General features: G+C 47.4%; 1 protein-coding gene across 1 annotated transcript in view; it reads left to right on the top strand.

Moving 5' to 3' along the window:
- The window catches only part of GRIK4 (glutamate ionotropic receptor kainate type subunit 4), a 179,454-nt gene that overhangs the window by 94,684 nt on the left and 68,775 nt on the right, over positions 1-15,995 (top strand). Inside the window, exon 3 of the mRNA XM_014890454.2 lies at positions 14,938-15,102. Within this exon, the coding sequence (XP_014745940.1) occupies positions 14,938-15,102 (165 nt within the window). The remainder of the gene's footprint in view (positions 1-14,937; positions 15,103-15,995) is intronic.

The following is a 15,995-nucleotide window of genomic DNA, read 5'->3' as shown; positions in this document are numbered from 1 at the left end:
CGTTCCTTGGCCCTGAGTATCCCAGAGCAGCCAGGGAGGGCAGCAGGGCACAGCGAGTTGTCAGGTTGTGAAAAACAGAGCACCTGTGAAGTATTATCAATGTTTCTTTTCCTTTCTTTTCCTTTCTTTCCCTCTCTTTCCCTCTCTTTCCCTCTCTTTCCCTTATTTCCTTTCCTTTCCTTTCCTTTCCTTTCCTTTCCTTTCCTTTCCTTTCCTTTCCTTTCCTTTCCTTTCCTTTCCTTTCCTTTCCTTTCCTTTCCTTTCCTTTCCTTTCCTTTCCTTTCCTTTCCTTTCCTTTCCTTTCCTTTCCTTTCCTTTCCTTTCCTTTCCTTTCCTTTCCTTTCCTTTCCTTTCCTTTCCTTTCCTTTCCTTTCCTTTCCTTTCCTTTCCTTTCCTTTCCTTTCTTTCCCTCTCTTTCCCTTATTTCCTTTCATTTCCTTTCTTTTCCTTTCATTTCCTTTCTCCCTTCCCTTCCCTTCCTTCCCTTCCCTTCCCTTCCCTTCCCTTCCCTTCCCTTCCCTTCCCTTCCCTTCCCTTCCCTTCCCTTCCCTTCCCTTCCCTTCCCTTCCCTTCCCTTCCCTTCCCTTCCCTTCCTTCCCTTCCCTTCCCTTCCTTCCCTTCCCTTCCCTTCCCTTCCCTTCCCTTCCCTTCCTTCCCTTCCCTTCCCTCTTTTATTTTCTTTTTATTTTCTTTTCCAACAACTTCAGGGGTGTCGTTTCTCTATATTCAGTTTTATTTCTGTGTTATATGTGAAACTGTGCATCCTAAAATGTCACTTGTTTTTGTAAGGAAAAAGAATCCGTGTGACAACAGCCCCGACGTGACTGTTCTCTTTTGCCACTCTTACCTACCCTTGATGTAATTTCAATAAGGTTTCAAATCGGATTAATTATTCAACAATCCCCAGGCTTCCACCTCCCCGGAGCGTCTCCCCTCAGCCCAAACTCATCTCCCAGCCTCACCATTTAATATCTCTGATAATAGATGTCTTAATATATAAATATAAGGAGGCAGTGGGGTGGGTGGGGGAGCTGTGTTTACCCCGTGCCTGCCAGGCAGACAATGAAGCTCCTCTCGCCCAGATGGCACAGGCTCCTCTCCAAGCTGACAAAACAGGGCTGGTGCCATCCAAACACAGCGAGAGAGAGGCAATTCCAGCGCCTCCAGTGACCATCTGGACACACAAACTGATTTTCTATTTGGATAATAAAGCCTCTCCTACGTCTCCAATATTAGCCGTGTATGGGGATGCTAATTGATTTAATTGAAGCTCCCAATGTCGAGCCGTGGGCACTGCCAAGCTTCTCAGTTTGGGTGTGTGGTGGGGTTTTAATAAGTGCTGTGGGCTGATTTGGAGGTTTTGGGAAAGGAAGGGCTGTGGGAGTTCCTGGAGTATGGGAATCACAAGTTCCTGCCCCAGGAAGGAAATGCTGAGCTCCCCTAAACAAAGAAATAGAATTTTGTTGCTCTTGGTAGTGCTGAACTCTTTAACTTATTTAATTTTAAACAAAGGTTGTCTTTTCATGTTTTATTTATACATACAAACATGTATCAGATGTGGTTATAGGAGGCATAAAATCGTGGCCAAGTGATTAATACCCTTTATTTTTGGACTTTGGTAGCATCTCATAACTTGGCTCATGATGCTCTGCAGAAAAAATCATTCAGAGACTTCCAATGTAATGGAAACCCTATCTGTGCCTTGAAAATCTGTTTGCTGGGCTCAAGAAATTTAAATTTTTGCAGAAACACTACTTTTGACCTAGAAGATATTGCCAGGGCTTCTCTGCCAAAAAATTATCCCATCTTGTCTCTTTTTTTTTTCTTTAGATGACCTTTTTTTTTTCCCCCAGCAAACAAACAGAAGCAACAACAACAAAAAAAAGAAAACCCACAACCTTGCAGCAAAGTTATCCACTTGAAGAAGTGGCAAAAAGTGATCTCTTGCAGCAGGGACAGGATCAGAACCAGTTGGTTTTGAAATTATTCCTACATAACCCTCAGGCTTTTATTAATGAATATTCCTGATCATTAAGGAGCTTCATGATATTAAGGATATGTAGAGGTGGTTGGTATTTCCTAGGAAAATCACTTTGCCTCTTCCCCTTCAGCTTTTGCCACTCTTCAGGGGAATATTTTGGATTTTTTTCCCTGTGCTTTCTCTTGTTTCAAGCAGGAGGGATGTTGGCCTCATTTCCTGTTGATTTTGCTCTGTGCAGACTCCTCATTGAGTGGTTAATCAGGAAAACACAGCCAAGCACTTTTTGTGAAAGGCACGTTGGGTTTGGAGGGGAGGAAAACAGCTCAGAGGAGGCACCTGCAAACCACCAAACTGTTGGCCCGAAATCCTTTTATCCAGCAAAATGCTTGGGAAAGGGGGGATAATTTGGGTTTTGGGAGCAGGGATGGGCATTTCCAAAAGGTGGGAGAGTCCAAGTGACACTCTGGGCTGCCAGGGGAGGATCATGAGGGCAGAAATGACAATTTTATGGGGACTTTACCCCATCTTCTCAAGGGTGCAGGCTCCTGTCAAGTGGCTCTGGCAGGAGACTTCAGGAATTGTGTCCCCTGATGTCACTGTATTGTTAATTGGACTTGACAGATGATAATGAAGGAGAGGCTGTGGCTGAGCAAGGGCAGAGGGAATGGCAGAGCTCCCGGGGGAGTAGGACAGAGCAGCAAGTCCAGATGTCCAGGAGTTACATGAGGTCACTCCCAGTTTTAATTTTTGTTATTTCTGCTCCCAGAGGTGGCAGGAGGAAATCAGTGACTCTGAAGTGAAGGTTATTTATCTCCAGCTCACAATCCTGGCTTGGCTTTGCTGTTAAACCTCGTGAAAATGAGGTTTTTTTGGGGTGGGACCCTCCTCTTTTTGAGGATGTGTGTGGGACAGATCCCCTGAGCAGATGTGGAGGGGAGCAGACATCGTGGTGCTGTGTCCCCAAAATGCAGCCCTGGTCCCTGGAACTGTGGTCCCGTCCCCACCTGCTTTATGGCTAATGCATAATTAGCCTTAATTAGCTTAATTAGCCTGGAAAATGGGAGGGGGGCTGCCTTAGCTGGAAGGTCAGCATGTCCTGCCCTGGCTGGGGGACACTGTGGCCTTGGCACTGTGGGCAGGACTCAAATGCTGCTGCTGCTCCATCGAGGAGAGGAACTAAATCCTTGAAAAAAAGTGGGATTTCACCCCCTCAGGGGCAGGATTGGTGTCTAAATTCCCCTGCAGGATTGGGCTGCGTTTTCTGCCTCTTCTCCCCACGGAAAGGAGGTGACAGCACATCTCTGGCTGTGAGAAATGGAGCTGTTTCAGAGTCCTGAGCAAACAGCCGTGAGTTGCAGCTGTGCCATGCCTGTCATGAGAAAAACAGCCTTGTTTATCATCAAATCACACCGAAGTGGCACCTTTTGTAGAGCAGTTACATTTCTAGGATGCTCAGAGGCTGCTGAGTGCCACAGGCAATATTTTTTTCCCTGTGCTGAGAACCTGCCCAAGTCGAGGGGACTCTCACTCCGGGGTTAGTTTGGAATTCTCCTCGAGGATTTTCAGCTCCTTGTCTCCCCTGATCTTGGGCTCTCCTGTTTCTCCTCGTAATTAGCAGGAAAATGCCTGAGCAAAATGCTCTTCCCTGAGTGGCAGGAGCACAACACTGATGAGTCAGGGGAGGAAGAGCTGCTGTTTAACTGGAAAAGGGGACTGGGGGGAAAGGAAGGGGAAGAATTGCTGCCAGAGAGCTGGGGAATGAATGAATGAATGAATGACATTTGTTTAAAGACACACAAGGAGATTAATGATGGGAGTTAAAGTATGAAAGCAACAGGGCCTAAGTGTGGCATTAATGGAATCCATTTTCTCCACCATCTCCTGCAGGAACTCTTTGGAAGTAGAGAAAGGGGAAAATCACTTTACAGTAATAACTGTTATTTATATAAGAGAACAGCTTTGGATATATCAAAATGCGAGGTTTCAAGGTAATAACTGGCCCCTCACAATCATTGTTATCCATTTAAAAGACACTTTCTGTGATGGTGAAGAGATGGAGGAAATGGCCCCAATCCTGCAAGTGATCCAAAATGAAGTTTATTTTATTATTGTCACCATTAGTCAATTCCCAATCTGATAGGATTGTGTTAAGAAAAAGGGGAAAAGGCTGGAGGAGATGAAGGGGGGTTGGTAATCAGCCTTGCAGAATTTGCTGGGACCATTTGCTGGGCTCGTTAGAGACCTGGGCCTCGTCTGGGCTCCCTCCAGAGCCTCCCTGCACCGTGGCTCTGCTCCTTGGGCAGGAAATCTGTCTTGCACAAAGCAGGAGCTCAGCTCTTCTGCAGGAATCAGGAGAGACTCATGAATGATTCATGAGGAGGGATTGGGGGTAGCAGGGAAGGATGATAATAATATTCTCCATGTGTCAAAATATAACAATAATTTGACCAGCTCTAATTTTTAATAACCACTGGGTTCGGGAGCAGATGTGATGGATGAGCTGGAGCAAGGCATGGTCTCCCAAGCTGGCTTTTCACTTCAGAGCACCAAGGCCACTCTCTGAAATATTAGAGCTGTATAAAACCTCTCAGGCTGTGGGAGGAAGGAGCAGAAAGCTGAAAAGGAAGGGACAAAGGGTCTGCTCTGCTTTCATAATTCCAATTAGAATAAGTGTTAGACATGATCCTTAATTGATCCCAGCTCAGAGAGGCGTTGGAGTGGGAATTTTATCATCTTTAAACCTCCAAACCCATGGAGTGAAGCCTCTCAGAAGGGTTTTCCCCTTTAACTCTGCAGGGTGTGATCATGAGCATGGAATGAGCTGAGAGGGGTGGCCAGGAGTGGGTGACAGGCAGGGGAGGTTGGGGAGTTGATGCTGGGGTCACAGTTTGCTGTCCCAGACGTGGCCCGGGACATCTCTCACGTGGGAAGAGGCAGGGGAGGATGATAAAGCAGCCCTGTTTCTCCAGACAGGCTCTTTCTGGCTGGGATAATGAAAAAGAATTGGATTTGTGAGGGCAGCTGACACAGCTGGCTGTCTCCAAGATGTTTTCATTGCTGTGTTAAGAAGTCTTTTACAGACTTGGAGAAGCACTGGGAATGTGGTGCTGCCTGAGGCTGCCAGCCCTGACTCCTCACGTGATTGAGCCCCCAGCAGAAAGCCAGAAACCCCCAGCAGAAATTCCAGGGCCACCCACTGGAATATCAGACAGTGGGAAGGAGCCTTGGCAAGGCCCCCTGTCCCCCTAAGTGTGTGCTTAGGTTTGCAAGTGTCAAACATCAGTGCTGGCTTCAGCTCTTGCAGGTATCCTCATTAAGATGGTTGGAAGGAGGAGGATTTAATGATCTGAACCATGACTTCAATTAATCAGTATAAATGTTGCTTATTTATAACATAAACCCCGGCCTATGGATAACTCTGTTGTTTAATTAAGCTTATCACTGGGAACCTGATCCAGTTCCTTGCTGCATTAATGTCACTAATTCAGTATCCCCTCAAAGAGGCTTCAGAGCAGACTGCAGGGGATGTAATTCACTCCACTCCCTCTGCTTTACAAGCCTGGCTGGGTCTGGAATGTCTCAATCCTCACCCAGTGCTGGTGCTGATTCCTCCCCGATCCCAGCAGCTCTTCCATCATCCTTGACATCCCAGGAGCCCGGAACAGCTTTTCCTTTGGGTTTGTTCAGCTTTGTTCACTAAGAGTTTTTGTGTCTGCTTTAATTTACTCTCTGCAGCTGAGCCTTTTCTGTAGCTTTGCTTTCCCTCTTTTCCTTCCTTGGTCTCTCCAGTTTCTGTGTGGTGCCTTTAAAACTTTTCCAGATGCAGGAGAATTTGTAATGAGCTCCCAAGCAGAAAACAAAAGCTGATTGCCCAAAAGTTGTTCTCCCCACACTGAAGAGCCTTGCACTAGAAACCTCAGAGATTCTCTGGGAAAAGTTTGAGTAACTTTTTAAGGATTTCGTGGTTGATTTGGGGTTTTTTTTTCTGTTGTGCCAGGGATTCTCCAGGCAATGTTTGACACCCCCACTGCTTAGGGGTGGTCTCCAGAGGATGCTGAGACAAATTGCTCTGAGCGAGAATGCTGCTGTGCATCACTTCACTCACTCAGGGCTCTGCAGATCCCTTCTCTCAAAAATCCATCTAAAAAAACAAAGTGGAACTGCCTCTTTTTTTTTGGTCCAAACGACCAGAAAAAGTGTCCTGGGATAAGATGAATTAGCAGCGTGCTGCTAAGATGGATAGGAAGTCAGGGAAAACCATGTCAGAGTCCAGGGAAAAGCAAATTGCTGTTTCTTTTTCCCATCCAGAAGCCAGGGAAGAAGCCATCAGGGGGAGAAGGATTGCAGTGGGCAGAGCATACTAACCAGGGAAGGCAGGAAGACATTAAAGCAACCCATTAAATCAGCTGAAGGCTGAGCGGCAAAAAATAAATAAATAGAGGCTGTGCAGATTGATCAGTATTGGATCTGAAGGGCTTCCACATCTGGTGTGGCAGCTCTTTAGCATCTCATTCCAGTGTGACTCTGCAGCAAAAGGTGTTTGTGCTATCAGCAAAGCACAGGGATGAAAACAATCCTGAGGCACATCAGGGGAAGGCTCAAGTGTCCTTTTATACCTGGATCAAACTCTTTGATGTGGTTTAAGACATCTGCATCCTCTTCAAGAGAGGTGAGGTTTTCAATGTCACCTTTTCCCAACTTTATTCATCTTTTCAGCTTTTGTGTTGGAGCAGACAGGTTTAGGGGAAGGTGTCCCTGCCCATGGAAGATGTCCCTGCCCATGGCAAGGAGGTGGAATTTGATGATCTCTGAGGTCCTTTCCAACCCAAAGGCTCCCAAACATAGTTTGGCTCTTCCATCCACACTCAGCCACGTGGCATTGACCCATTTCTCTTTACACACATTCCTGCTCCCAGGGATTCCCCTCTCCCAAAAGATCTGTTTGTAGTGCTGACGTTGTGATGCCCCCAAATGCCTGAGGATCGAGGCAGAATTGTCAGGTTTTGGTGGCAGAAAGGCTGAGTCTCTAAACAAGGCTTCCTGAAGCCTCCTGGCTCATTAAATCTCTTTGTTTGCCACGTGTTCCTGAAAAACCTTGAGGAGCTGTTTTATCTCTTCATCCTTCATCCATCATGAGGGAATGAAAATCATTCCACCTATCATTTGTCTGGCTCATATCTTTATAGGAATTGCCATATCTACATCCAGCATGGTTGCTCCTTGTCCTTGGGTCCATCTTTTAGGGATTTGTCACAGCAGCAGTGGCCAGTGCTCTGTAACAGGAATAGAAGTGGTGCAAAATATCTCTAAACTCCCCATATTAGTGCAAACAAACCCCCAGATCCCTATACAATATTTTCCCCCTCCTTCCTTTGATATTGGGGGTACATCTGAGGCTGTTTTCTGTCTCTGTGTGTGTGGATTAATCACTGGATGGGAGAAGCCAGGACTGGAATTCCCTCCTGCATCCTTTGGGTGAGCTGTGCATCCCCTGGGGTTTGCCAGCCTGGGAGGGATCAGCCAAAGCTGTGACCTCCCTGACACAGGAGGTGCTGGAAGAAGAGCAAATGCATTTTAAATGCTGAGATATCCAGAAGGATGCAGAGGAAAATGGTCATTGAAACCCCCCTTCATGGAAATTCAGTTTAGAGGGACCCCCAATTCCTTAAATCCTGTAACCTGCTGTCTCATCCTCACCAGGATCAGAGGAAATGGCCTCAAGTTGTGCCAGGGGAGGTCTGGATTAGATATTGGGAAAAGTTTCTCCGTGGAAAGGTTGTCAAGCACAGGCCTAGGCTGTCCAGGATGGTGGTGGAGTCACCATCCCTGAAAGTGTCCCAAAAATGTGTGGATGTGGCACTTGAGGACAGGGTTTAGTGACCATGGTTGATGATCTCAGAGATCTTTTCCAAGCTGTGATCAGAAGGAGGGTCAGGAAATGGTTTCCCCTGCAAGGCAAAGTGCCAGGGAATGTTTCTCTCCTTAAATCCCTGTCAGTCAGAAAATCCCCAAGTGCTGCAGATCTTTGTGTGTGCTGGAATAGCCACAGAAACTCAGCCACCTCTGGGGGTTTTGTGGGGTTGTGGGTACAAAACACATTTATTGAGGGTATTTTGTGGGGTCTGGGTCCTTTCCTGCCTGCTCTCCAGCCCCAAATCCCACAGCTCCATTATTCATTGCCATCTCTCAAATCCATCATTATAAATAAATAATCATTATAAATCCTACTGGACTTTGCCATTTGTTTGTTGGCTTTTTTTGGTTGGTTTTATTTTTGTTTAACTCAGAACTTTACCCATTGTTTCTTCCTTCCTCATTCTTTTTGCTTGCCTGGCAGTGGCACTTGGGGTTTGTGTGGTTATTTTTCTTATATTTATACTCTCCACTGACTTAATTAAGTTGTTGCTTATTTCTTGGTCTTGCCACGTTTATTGGCCCCACCAGGGCTTCCCAGTGCTCTCTTCCTACAAAACCACAGCTGCTGCCAGTCGCCTGAGAGCACGAAAATGGGCAGAAAAAACCTCCTTTGGAAACTCTGCTTGACATTATGGAAGCAAAAGACAGGCAGAAAAAAAATGATCTTCCCAACTCTGGTCAGTGTTTTTAGGCTGGATTCCTAAGAAAATAAAATTTAGGCATTTAGGGGATGTGGGTGGCCGTGCAGGAGCTTGGATTTTTGGCGAACTCTGGTCCAGTTTGACAGATGGGGCTTTGCAGAGGTGCTGAAAATCTGGATTAGAGGGCAGTGCTGTGGGGAGCTGCTGCTGGGAGCAGAGTTTCAGGGAAAACAAAAAAAAAAACCATCCCACCACACCACTTTGACCTATGCAGAAACAAGCTCCTGGTGCCTGGAATTTTCTGTTTTGGGGGTTTGTGGACATGCAGGAGAGTCCCTGGTGTTCATTCTTGCCTGTCCCTTCCTTTCAGAGCCAGAATCCCATTCCCTGACCTTACACCTTGGCAAGGTTCAATCCCTCATTCCTCCTTCTCCTTGCTTTTGGGAATTCTCCTGGCAGGTTTTTTCAGGGCATGGAGTGGGACTTACCTGGTCACAATCCCAGGATTTAAATCTCCAATTTGGGGCTTTCTCCACAGCTGCAGGGCCTCAAGTCTGGCTGTGAAAACTCACAGGAGTTTCCCTTTAAAATCAGTTCCTGCCCTGCTTTGGTACCAGAGGATGGATTCAGACCCCCCTGAGCCAGCTCGGGATGGGAATTTCCCATTTTAGATGCTTTTCTTTACTTTTTGTGCCTTTTTGCTCTTCTCTTTGTGCTCAGGGTGTTTGCTGCTGCCCTGGAGTGGGATTTATATTCCCAAAATCAGGTGAGATGAGGAGCCTGGAGGGTTTTTACCTGCCTGCTGCAGAGGGATGATGTTTGCTGGGATCCAGGGATGGTCCCACTGAGGCTCTGCATCCCAGCATGATGGACAGATCACCACCTTCCTTCTCAATTTTCCTGGAAACTCCAGGTCTCGGGGAGTGTAATTCTGATTTTATGTACACAAAGTAGTTATTAAAGAAGATAAAAGAGAGATTGTGTTTCAAGCAGCAGGAACTAAAGCCCTCAGCTGTTTTTATCACATCTCCCCTGAATTTGCTCTCTCAGGATAGCAGGAATGAGAGGGAAGCTCCATTTAAATGCAGATTTCCAGTGCTGGCCAAGAGCAATAAATAGCCCTCTGCTACCCCGACCAGACAAACATTATCAAGCCTCTTTGTGAAGGAGATTTTATGTTTTCAGATCTTCTTTTTTCCTTGATGAGATGCTCTTTCCTCGCAGAGTAATAGCGTGTTGACGCCTTTTTATTTTATTTTTAAGCAGCACTTCAGAGATTATAATGGAAATACAATCCCACCTGTTTCTCCACTGGAGCTCCACTTGACAGCCCTGTAATGAGGAACTGTGCAAATTTCTTCTCCTTTACTGTACTGACAGCCTGGAGGGTTGATACCTTATTCAGCAGAGCAGAAAAGCACAAAAAAAGGCAATTTGGGCAAAAATTTGTATTCACCTGACCCTGCAGCCTCGTGGTTTTGGAGGTGGTTTGGAGTTCAGGACAACAGGGAGATGTGGAGGTCTGGGGTGATCCCTGATGTTCCTCAGCAGGACATGGGTGTTTGAAGAATGAAATGTTCTCCTGGAATTCTTTTGGGTTTCCTGGTTTGGAGAGGAAGGACTGGTCAGCTCCAGCAGCAGGTACTGGATTTCTGGGTTGGGTTGGGATTATAATTCTTAATTTGATAAAGGGGAAATAGAGGATTTGAGGAGTGGGGGATGGTGTGGCCAGCAGGAGCAGGGAGGTGAGGAACCACCTGGAATTCTGTGTCCAGTTCTGGGCTCCTCATGGGATGAGGGACATGGAGAGGCTGGAGCGTGTCCAGGGAAGGGAATGGAGCATCAGGAGGGGCTGAGGGAGCTGGGAAGGGGCTCAGCCTGGAGAAAAGGGGGATCAGGGGGGATCTGTTGGCTCTGCACAACTCCCTGACAGGAGGGGACAGCCCCAGGCTGGCCAGGGGAGGCTCAGGGTGGACACCACCTGGAATTTCCCCATGGAAATGATTGTTAAAAATTGGCAGGGGCTGTCTGGAGTGCCCATCCCTGGAGGTGTCCAAGGAAGGGCTGGACTGGTGGCACTCAGTGCTCTGGTGGAGACTGGGCAAGGTTGGACTCAGTAATCCCAGAGGTGTTTTCCAACCTCAGTGGTTCTGTGGCTGTGTTTACAGTATAAATCAGAAAAGGTTGTAGGTGTGATCTTAACCTGTCATTTGGGAAATATTACAGGTACCTTTATGTGTTTTTCACTTGGAGGGACAGGTTATGAACAGTGAAATATCCTGTTTACCAAGCCAGTGCTGTGTTAAATCTACATTTTCTAGAGATTCCTTGAGATGGAAATCGCGTTTCTGAGTATGACTTTACATTTCAAAGGTATAAAAAGCATCGGAGAAAATGTAAATTAAAAAAAAAAAAACTGCTGTGAACAGGGAAAGGTCAGCTGCACACAATTTGTTGTGGCTGTGTGCAATCCTCACAGTGGCATCTGTTCCTTGTTATTGTTATAAAAATGTGATTTCCTTAGATTTTGCATGAATCACGAGTTGGGGGGTGCTGTTGGAGCTGGCTCCGTGGGATCAGCCTGTCAGAGTGCATATGTTGGGAGCGTGGCTGGGGCAGGCAGTGCTCCAGGAGCCACAGGGCCCCGGGGGATGGAGGATGGAGCCTTGCTGCTTCCTTACCCTGCTGGCAGCCAGCTGAGGGTGCTGAGGGTTGAATTCCAGCGCTGGCTGAGCTGGGGGGGCACTGAGTCAGATGCTGGCTGTGTGTCACCCAGCTCTGGGACACAGCTGGCTGCAGCTCGGGGAGCACACCAGTGCCAGCCCTGCCTGGCCCCCGGCACACAGAGGCACGACTGAGCTGGTTGGGGTGAGAAATGAATGTCCTTCCCCTCCCTGGAGAAGTTTCTGCGGGGGAAGAGGCAGAAGGGGTTGAGCATCTGCTGTCACAGCTGGCTGGGCTCAGGGCTGTGGCCACATGGCCCTTGTGGGGTTAGGGCCCCTTCCTTGGGGAAGCCACAGGGACATCCTTGCCCAGCTCCTGGCTGAGCAGGGAGCACCAATTCCTGTTCCTTGTGCAGCTCCTGGCTGAGCAGGGAGCACCAATTCCTGTTCCTTTCCCAGCTCCTCTCAGCAGAGAGCACCAATTCCTCCTCATCCCACACCCCTGAGAGCTGAAAAATCCCTGCAGGACAGTCACTAAAATCTGTTTTTCTCAGAAGGTGCCATCCCATCCCTTTGCATTTCTCTGGCTCCCAGTTATACCTTCATTTTTTCTGCTTCTTGCTGTTAAATCATTAACTTTGAGTGTTGCCTTTGAAATCTGTCTGATGGAGATTGGCAGTGCAAATCACTTGTTGCTTGAACCTTGATTGATTATTACCCAGTTACTCCAAAGGTATAAACTCACCTGGTTTGGTGTTCCTGGAGCGTGGATTTTGTGTTAATTGCATGGAAAATCCGAGTCAATGGAATAAAAAGCTAATTATTACGATATAAGGGATGTTTTTCTGTCAGAATTGGAACATCCCATGGGAAGAGATGTTCTTCCTGAGAAAAGCTCAGTCCTGCCTGGTTTCACTCAGTGCCTGGGAAATCCTGAGGCAGGCACTGCACATCCAGGTGCTCCTGGCTCCCTCTGCAATATTTCTCTCATTATTCATGGAGAAGCAGTCTAGACCAGAGACATTTATCACCATGGGGAAGATAGAAGTGATTTTTGAGGGCAACAAAGTTCAAAGACTTTGCTGTAAGTCTTCAGGATTAAAGATTTACTTGATGCATCTTCCCCTGTTTAATAGACAGGAAGAGATGAAAGGGAATTTCTATAAAGATTTTCGTTCATACTTAATGATGCCTCTATTAGATGAGCTTTGGCACAGTGTCCCGAGCCATGAAGCTTTAAAACCAACCTTTTTTAAACATTAAATGACCTTTTTCATCCTTCAGCTTTAATAAATAAAGATTAGTTCAGCCTCATTACCTCCCTAGTCCTGGGGGCTGGTTTAATATTTAGTTAAAGTAACCAGTCTCCCAGAATGAGCACACTTTGCTGGTTTCCTAAATCCCACAGGAAAACTCTACTGGAGTTTGATCTGGGTTCTGGAACTGCTGCTGCCACTTCCAGCCTGGATCCAGGCTCTCCATCTGAATTCCTTTCTTTCCAAAACCTGCACTTTCCCCTTCTTCTTGTATTTGCTCCCAAAATTCAAATTCAGTCAGAGCTGAGTAGGTAAAAGAGTTTGCTGTTGTTATTTTGGGTTTCCTCCCTTCTTCCCCTTCAGGGAAGTTTTCAAGATTCTCAAAAATAAGAATAGAAAATCCCATCCTGAACAGAGATAAAAAAAGCTCTGTGCAAACTTTTTTGCTTAGCTGGCTTGAGGAAACTATTCTAAATGCTTTGCTTTGCTTTTGACTATTTTTATACTTAAAAATCATTTAACTGTACATTAGTGGAAGTTGATTTTGTTAGAAAGCTGCCAATTAGGAAAATACTTGAAAACATTCCCCTATTTAGTGCTTTTGAAGCTTTAAATTAAAAACTAATGAATCTGAGAATGCTGACATCCACTCCCCCACTGCTGATCTTTAATTTCCCAGAGTCAGCACCTGAGCTGCATTTGGTGATGTTCATCAGGCTCAGCACATGGATTTACCCTTCCCTGGGAGCAGGGCTGCAGGAAAAGTTTCCACAAGAACTTTCTCCTCTGCTTCTCTCCTGGAAAAGTGGAGTTGATGGCAAATTGTTCTCCTGGCTTTGTTCTAATTAATAGAAGTACTCGGCCATATTAATATCCTAAAACCTTTGCTCCTGGCCTTGGAGGAAGGCACAACCCTTTTGGTTGCATAATGAGATGAACTGAAATTAACTCTAAAACTGGGAAAAGATAGGAAAAGAAGGAATTCTTGGATATTATGAAGTAAATCAGGCTGGTGTGGATCACCTTTGGGCTTCCACAGCTGGAGTTAGGGCAGGGCTGGGACATGGAGATGTCCCAGTTGTGCCAGGAGGGAAAAGATCCCACTGGGATGTGCAGGGCAAGGCTGGGAAAAGAGCCCTGGGAGTGGTGAAGCTGAGTGTTGAAATCAGGCTGTGCTTGGAGCTCTGGTGTTGAAATCAGGCTGTGCTTGGAGCTCTGGTGTTGAAATCAGGCTGTGCTTGGAGTTGTGGGGCTGGAAAACCAAAGGAAAAGGAGCCTGGGCCCCAGCCAGGGGGGTCTGGGCAGTTTTGGAGGGTGATGGGAGCAATGAGGACCTTCCAGGTCCCTCTGTGTCCCTCAGTCCCACCTCCAGCTCAACATCCCTGTGCTGCTCCAACCTGCTCCCAGCCAGCTCTGCCCCTCAAATCTGTGTGTCCTTTGTGCCTTGCTCTTAGGACTCAGGAGATCTCCCTGATGGGCTTTATTTCAATTCCCAGCTCATTTATGCTTTTCTCTACCCCAAAAAAAAAAAGCCCCAAACCCAAAGGTGCTGCAGCACAAGGACAGGTTCCAAAGCTCCAGCAAGGCGCCCTGGCTGCTCCAGGGAGTTCCCTCTTTCCCTGCCATGAACCAGCAGATTTCTAATCCCTGCTCTGCTCCCCTACACCTGACCCAGCACCTGAGCAGTCCTCAATGGCACTGCTCCCTGTGGAGGGATTTTTTTGGGGAGGGGAGATAGGAATTGGTGCTTTTTAAATGCACACAGCAAGCAGCAGCTCTGCTCTTCCCCAGATCAAATGGAAAAGCTGAGTTCTGGGGAGACACCTCCTGTAAGCAAGGATAAACCCACTGGGGTGTCAGCTCCTCGTGAAATTCTGGCCTGAATGCTCCACTCCTGAATCCTTTTTGCCTTCCCTCCAGAAAACAAAGACAATGCCCCTCCCCACCTCCCTCTGCCTGCCACACATCTGAGTGGGCAGCCCCAGGAGCTGGGTTCAAGAGCCAGGAGCGTTCTGTTTGAAAAATATTTGTCCCTGCCCACCATCCACGGCTGCCCACGTGCTTCCTGAAATATTCCAGCTCCTGAGCACCCTACCAATGCTTCCACAAAGGAACCGTAGGGGGTTTCTGGGGACGTTCTGCCTTTGTTGAGTGCCTGGATCTGGGGTTTTTTAGGGTTGGACAGCTGGATGTGCCTCTCTGGGAGTGTGTCAGTGGGTGCTGGGAGCCTGGCAGTGTGGGTGGCTGTGCTGTGCCATTCCAGCAGGTAAAACAGAGGCTGCTGCAGAGATTTCACCACCCACCTGTCTGGCAGGACCTGGGGAGTGGGAGAAGCAGCAGGAAAGGCCACGCGTGGGAAGGGGGGGGACGCGCCAGCACTGGTGGTGACAGGAGCACAAACAGATCTCCTGCAGGGATTGGGGAGGGGAGCCAAGATCCCAAACCTAACCATTACCAACACCTTTTTCCCACCCCAACAGCTGCCATCCTGGATGACCCCATGGAGTGCAGCAGAGGGGAGAGGCTCTCCATCACCCTGGCCAAGAACCGCATCAACCGCGCGCCCGAGCGGGCGGGCAAGGCTCGGGTGGAGGTGGACATCTTCGAGCTGCTGAGGGACAGCGAGTACGAGACTGCAGAGACCAGTGAGTACCCCCCGACAGCCCAGGGCTGCCCCCACCCATGTCTGACACGCTCAGATTGTGATTTCGTGGCAAAGGGGAGCAGAGAGAAGGGAAAAACTTCTCATCTGTTGTGGTTACAGCAGCACACACGGAGCTCTTCTGGGGAAAAAAGGCCAATTTATTGTACAGCCAGCCCGGATTTAAAGTGTGTTAGTGCAGCCAGGACAGGACAGGAGCTCATTGGACGATTGGGAAAAACATCCTTGGGACAGCACCTCAGGATGTGTCCCACGGGAAAGACACCAGGGGTTAATGTTGGTGATGAATTCCACTCTGTTTGTCACCGTGTTCTCACCCTGGGAGACTCCTCCCTAACTGAAGCTGCAGTCAGCTTGTCAGCCTGGGAATGGAGCTGAGAGTCAGGAGAAATCCAGGCCTGAAAGGAATTTCCAAGCTGGAATTCCCCAGCTCTCTGAATGTGTGTGTCCACAATCTGCTCTTTGCACTGAGCAGTTTGCATTTGAGGTGAACTGAGAGCATCCCTGCCCACACTAAGCTTTGCCATCACTCAGTGGCTTGGGATAAATAATTTCCTTTAATCTTAGTGCCTATATTCCTATAATCCTATTGCCTGTCAATAAACAGGGGTTATTCCTATAATCCTATTGCTTGTCAAGAAACAGGGGTAATGCTGATCCTTTGTCAGGATTTTTTTTAAATTTTTTTTTTTTTTTTAGAGTTTGCTCACTTAATGGTGAGCAAACAAGAGACTCTCGGGCAAGTTGGGTTCAATTAAGTTGTTTTTAAAACCCTGTGGAATCCTGTGTGTCAGCAAACATGTCAGCTCTTTTTGGAGCTTTTGATTGGCAGCAGATTTATTTACACCAAGAGAAGTTTTCCAAGTGATGTTTGAA

The sequence above is a fragment of the Sturnus vulgaris genome, chromosome 23, assembly GCF_052056855.1.
Source record: "Sturnus vulgaris isolate bStuVul1 chromosome 23, bStuVul1.hap1, whole genome shotgun sequence".
NCBI lineage: Eukaryota > Metazoa > Chordata > Aves > Passeriformes > Sturnidae > Sturnus > Sturnus vulgaris.
This window is presented reverse-complemented; position numbering and strand designations above follow the sequence as displayed.